The sequence below is a fragment of the Canis aureus genome, chromosome 1, assembly GCF_053574225.1.
Source record: "Canis aureus isolate CA01 chromosome 1, VMU_Caureus_v.1.0, whole genome shotgun sequence".
NCBI lineage: Eukaryota > Metazoa > Chordata > Mammalia > Carnivora > Canidae > Canis > Canis aureus.
Window position 1 is genome coordinate 111,057,621 of NC_135611.1, and position 6,000 is coordinate 111,063,620.

The following is a 6,000-nucleotide window of genomic DNA, read 5'->3' on the forward strand; positions in this document are numbered from 1 at the left end:
CCATCTCGCCCCTTTTAATAATAAGAATAGCTTGTGGGAGCAGTTCTCACCTCAGAAAGCAGCACCACCATCCACCAAGTGCTCAAGCTGGAAGCCTGCACATCTTTGTTAATTGCTCACGATTCCACATCTGTTCCCCATCCTTGAACTTCTGCCTCTTTCCTCGAATACAGATTTACACTCCCACAACTTCTCCCCACACCCTTGCCTCCATCCTGGTCCACCCTGACCGTTCCCCCTCCGAAGCACTGCTCCTGTTCCCCCACACGCAGCCAGAGGTAGCTTATGTCACACCCTGTCCCCACTCTGCTCAGATGCCTCCCATGGCTCCCATCTCCCTTAAGGGTCAAAGACAACATCTTTCCCATATAACACCCTCCCCAAACTATTCAGTCAGAAAACAAACAAACACAAGCCCACACCCCGGAGCCCTTCCTCAGAGCCTTGCATGGACTGGCCCCTGCTGTCCTGGGCCTTCCACCTCCCACCACTGCCACCCCCCTCCTCCCACTCCAGTCTCTTTTCTGTTGCTCCCAGCAAGCCTCGTCCTCTTTGGGGTGTTGTGCTTGCTCGCCATCTGCCTATTCCATGCTTCCCTCCATTCAATACACACTGGCTCCCCATCCTTCCAGTCTCAGCTCATATGTCACCTCTCCTTGTCCTACTGTCTCTCCCACTAAAGTGTCAGCTCCAGGAGGGTAGGGGCCTTGTTTGGTTCATGGCTGAATACCCGGTGTCTAGAACAGTGCCTGGCACACGGTGGGTGCTCAGTACAGTTCACCAAAAGAATTAAGGATGCTCATAGTAATAGTAACACTAAACGCAGCTGATGTGAGGAATCTTTTCTAAGTATCAAGTAGGGCTATTACTTTGGGAATGTAATGGTTAAAATTCCCCAAGAAGGGCATCTGGGTGGCTCAGTGGTTGAGGGTTTGCCTTTGGCTCAAGTTGTGATCCTAGGGTCCTGGGAACCAGTCCTGTATCAGGCTCCCTGCAAGGAGCCTGCTTCTCCCTCAGCCTGTATCTCTGCCTCTCTCTGTGTGTCTCTCATGAGTAAATAAATAAAATACTTTAAGAAAATAAAATAATAAAATTCTCCAATAGTCCTGGAAGTCACACTGTGATCCTCCCCCCTGCCCAACAGCAAGGAAGGCCCAGATCCCACACTGTGAGCACTTGGGACTCCTCAGCCTCCCCCCCAAGGCCTGCCCTGTGATACTTACCTAATTCATCTGTGGAAGGAAGAGAAAGAGAAAGAGAAAGGTGAGGTCCAGAAACTAGTCAAGGCTTTCATCTTTTAAGACAGATTCCCCAACCCCATCCCTGCCTGGAACCCTCCCCCTTTCCCCTTTCCTCCATTCTGGGAAACTGGGCTCTGACTCCCTGGGGTGCTAAACTCCAGCCCCTATCTCACTCTTTTGGGCTACCCTCCCTTCAGCTCCCAATATTGGGGTCCCAGGATTAGGGTACCCTCAACTGCCTTCTAAAAAATATTTAGACCAGGAATTACAAAGTATCACTGGGGATCCACAAAAGCCAAGGGTCTTATCACTAGGAAAAAAATTATACTTCCCATATTCTAAAATGTGGGAGTGTTCTCTCCCTAAAGCCCATCATCGGACCCAAGGGGTCACTGGCTGGTATCTGAAGATCCAAAGAAGCCAATCCTTCACCTCCAAGCAATCGGCTGCTCTGCATCCTGGCCTAGTCTCTCAGCTACACTCACCTACCACCCCAGATTTGCCCCCTGAGGGTGCTCGTAACAGTAATGCTGGGGAAGCCTCCTCATCACCTCCTCAGGAAAGGTCAGTCCTAAAAGGGGTCATGGAGGAATCGAAACAAACCTCCCATCATTCCATAGACAGGACGAGGGGAAGACCAGAGTGAGTAAGCAAGCCTGGGGTCACACAGCAAGGTAGGGCAGGCCAGGGCCAGAGGCCCCTCCCAGGCTTGCCTGTGCCAGTCGCTGGCCACTGTCTGATCAACACCAGCCTGCCCCCTGCCAGACCCGTCCTCCTCCTCTACTCTCAGGGAGTGGCTCCTGGCTGCCAGACCTTTGCTCCTCAGAAAGCAGTTTTCCTGCTCCCCTTATCTCGTGTGATCTGTGAAGTCATCAGGGTAGAGAAGATACCCCCACTTGGCAGCTGGGGACACTGAAGCTGGGAGAGAAGAAAGGGACAGGCTATGGATCCCTGGCAGGGCCAACCTCCAGGCACTTCAACTTAGGCATCTGTGCTGGATAATGACGTGGGGGGGACCCAGAGATGACTTCGACTTTGGACCCTTGAGGAGCTCCCAGGCTGCATGGGGGAACCAAAACCAAGGCCCAGGCAGCAGTGGCCCGAGCTTTGGACTGCCTTGGTTCAAGTCCTGGCTCTGCAACTTGCTAACTGGAGATACCTGAGCCCATCACTTAACCCCTTTGTGCCTTGGTTTCTCCATCTGTAGAATGGACACAGGAATCATGCCTCATTGGGCTGCTGTGAAAATTAAATGAGTGAATATGTGGGAAGCACCTAGAACTGCCACAATAGTAGGCATTGCATAAATGCAGCTGCTGCTCTTGGATAAAGTGTTGGGTGATCTTATTTTATGGACTTGGGTAACCAACCCACAAAGGAAGAGGTTGGCAGACCTGCTTTTAGAGAATGGAGTGTAGCATCACACAGATGTTGGTTAGAATCCTCCCTGTCACTCACTGACTGTGTAGCCTTGGGCAAGTCTCTCAACCTCTCTGAGTCCTTCCCTATAAAATGAGGTCGGAGCTCTTTACTCAGGAGTGAACATGAAGGTTCAGAATTACACAGATAAATTGCTTACTACTGTGCCTGACCACCCTAGCCCTTCCATAAAGCTTAGCTATAGCATTATTATATAAAAATCCCCTTTTGGGGGCACCTGGGTGGCTCCGTTGGTTGAGTCGCCAACTCTTGATTTTGGCTCAGATCATGATTTCGAGGTCCTGGGATAGAGCCCACATCTGCTCCATGCTCAGTGGGGAGTCTGCTAGAGGATTCTCTCTCTCCCTCTCCCTCTGCCCTTCCCTCTGTGCACTCTCTGACTCTCAAATAAATAAATAAATCTTTGAAAAAAAACCTCTTTCAGCCAACAAACATTGGGAACTTCTCCTTATTTAGGGCTCAACACAAATAACACTCCATCCCACCCCAAACTCCCACCATCCACAGACAGCCAGGATGGGCTGCATGGGAACAGAAAACTAGCTGTCTCTCCTGCCTCAGGGCCTTAGCACAGTCTGCTCTCTGCTGAAATGCTCTTCCTCCAGTTCTTTGCATGGCTTCCTCCTCCTCCTTCAGGTCCTTGCTCAAATGTCACCTACTAGATAGGTCTTCCCTGACCACTTTATCGAAAATAGCCTCCTGGTCCCTAAGATAGCTCCAGTCGCTTGTGGTTACGTGCCTTTGTTTTATCATTTTCACAGCACTGATTAGAATTTGACAAGACTTTATGTTAAGTGACTCTTACCTGTCTCCTCCTGTAAACTGTGAGAACCTCAGAATAGGGGACACATCTATACACATGTCTAGCCCATCAGAATGAGGGAGAGGGAATGAGTCCATCAGAATGAATGCCCTGTCACAGCATTAGTTCTCCCATCCTTGCCCTGTTGTTAGGTATCAATGACCCCAAGACTTCTACAGAGACTTTATCACATTTTATAATCCACATTTAATTTACTGCATACGTGCCTGCCTCCACATCTAGGTAGGGAACCCGTGAGGGCACAGTCAGGGCTGCCTCAGTCACGGCTGAGTCCCCAGCACTGCCCAGCACAGGACGAGGTACAGAACGGGCACTCAATAAATATTTATTGAAGAGATGACATCACAAATTACTCTCAACTGAAACCAAAGATCTTGGGCCAGAAAAAAACCTCAGCCTTGCTCCTGCCCAGAACTAGTGCTTGGGCAGTACCTCTCTCCAACGCCATGCCCCACCTTTCACCATTGTCCAAACTCTCAGACCTGTTAGAGAACCCACAGAGCCTCCTCCACCACAGCCTCTACCTCTAGACAGAGGCCCAGCCCCAGTCCACCGGGGCTACCGAGTCTTCACAGTAACAGGACTCAGTCCCTGCCCTCCAAATCCCAGCAGATTTAGAAGAGAGAGAGGATGTTGTCATTTAGCCATGATTCTGCAATTTCTTGGGCAGCACTTAATTTTGGACGGCAGTGCCTGAGGGACCTTCCAGACTAGTGGTTCTCAGCATCTTTTGGGAACTTGCTAAAAATGAGAACTCTCTGGGCCGATCCTAGACCTACTGAATCAGAAACTCTAAAGGGAGGCCTCAATAATCTACTTTAACAAGCTCCCTGGGTGACTCCGATGCACACAAAGGTCTAAGAACCACTGTTACAGGCTGTCTGATAATAGTGATGATAATAATAAAACCAGCTATCAACAGTTAACACTTACTGTGACTTTACTGTGTGCCAGACACTGCTTTGAAAGCCTGCCTGTATTGAATCCTCTCAATCCTCTGGCAAAGGGAGACACTGATACTATGTCCATCGTACAGATGAGGAATACTGAGGCCCCGAGAGAGGAAGTGATGTGCAGGCATTCACACAGTGAGGGGGTGGTGGCACCGGCATGTCATTATTACCCTCTGCACTACCGTGGCCAAGCTCCCAAGAGGACTCCTCTTAGAGGGTGCTACGTGGTTAGTGTTACCTGTCCAGCTCCTAACCCCCCGGGAGGTAGGGACCCCTGGGCCCCCGTCTCAACCGGCGGGGACCAACACAGGCGGTTAGAGGACAGCTGAGGCGGACCTGGGCGACACCCCACACAGGGGCGTGCCCAAAGCCGCCTCCACAGGACCCTCCCCCCACCCTAGCGCGCGGGTGGGCCGGAACTGTGGAGGGCTGCTCACCCGTGGTCCTGGAAACGGCGAGCGAGGAGAGGTCCGTGGACCCTGCGGGGAGGGAGGCATGTCTCAGGAGGGGCCGGAGAGGCCGCGGGAGGGCCGCACCCCGCGCCTTCGGGTCGGGCCCCCTCACCCCGAACGCCCGCAGGGTCTGGCCTTGCTTCCCTTCCCCAACTCATTCTCCCCACCCTGCGTCACACCCCGGGTCGGGTCTGGAGGAGCCCTTCTCAGCTTCACTTAGGAAAGCCCGCGCCCGTCCTTTCTCTCAGGGTCGACCCTACCCCTTCACTTTTTCGGCGTCAGGCCGTCTCCTTCTCCCCCAGACCCTGCCACCTGGCTCCTGAAGCAAGCCCCAGCCCCTCTTTCTTCTCAGAGTCAGGCCCCGCCCTTCTTTTTTCGGAACAAGCCCTCCCCCTTTTCCCTGCCAGAGTCAGGCCCCTCCCGCTTACTCGGAGTCGCCCCTCGCTTCCTTCTTGGAGTTAGGCTCCGCCCCCATCTCTCTCTCAGTCAGGCCCCGCCCCCCCGGTGAGCCAGGACCCTCAGCTCCGACTCCGAGTCTGGCCACGCCCACACCCCCGCAGGAGCGGCTCCCACTCCGCCCCCTCGGAGCCAGGCCCCGCCCCTCCCTCTCCGAGTCGGGCCCCGCCTCCCCCTTTGCCTCAGGGTCAGGCCCCGCCCCCTTCTCACTCTGTAGTGGGACGCCTCCCTCTTACCTTGGGCTGGACCCCGTCACTATCCTCTGCCTCCTTCCTTCCCTCTAATACAGTTTCCCTGGGACCCTCAGCCTCGCCCCCCCAAACCCCTAGGCTCCTGTAGGAACCCGCAGACTACTCCGGGACCCCCCGAGCCCCCGCATCTCCAGTTCCTCCCCAGACTCCTCTCCTGAACCCGAGTCCCGCTTACCCAAGGCCCCCAGCTCCGGCGCAGCGGACGGTCTGGCGACGCGGCGGCTCGGCATGGCCCGACCAGTGGGGACGGACGGCCCGGAGGCCGGCGCAGATCAAAACACACGCCGGCAGGCCGGGCGGCCAGGAGGCACTGTCCCGAGGACGATCGCCGGTCGGACGAGCGGCGCAGGGGCTGGGGCCGCAGGCCGGGCTGGAAGCGCGGCG

At 54.4% G+C, this 6,000-nt stretch overlaps 1 protein-coding gene across 2 annotated transcripts in view; it reads right to left on the reverse strand.

The window, feature by feature from the left end:
• The window catches only part of RELB (RELB proto-oncogene, NF-kB subunit), a 29,568-nt gene extending 23,568 nt beyond the window's left edge, over positions 1 to 6,000 (reverse strand). Inside the window, exons 1-2 of one of the 2 annotated variants that reach the window (XM_077848665.1) lie at positions 5,792 to 6,000; positions 4,895 to 4,936 (exon numbers count right to left, since the gene is read on the reverse strand). In XM_077848665.1, the coding sequence (XP_077704791.1) occupies positions 4,895 to 4,936; positions 5,792 to 5,846 (97 nt within the window). In that variant the 5' untranslated portion in view covers positions 5,847 to 6,000. Of the gene's footprint in view, positions 1 to 50; positions 450 to 4,894; positions 4,937 to 5,791 lie in introns of those variants that run through there. The other variant, XM_077848671.1, reaches the window with a different exon arrangement.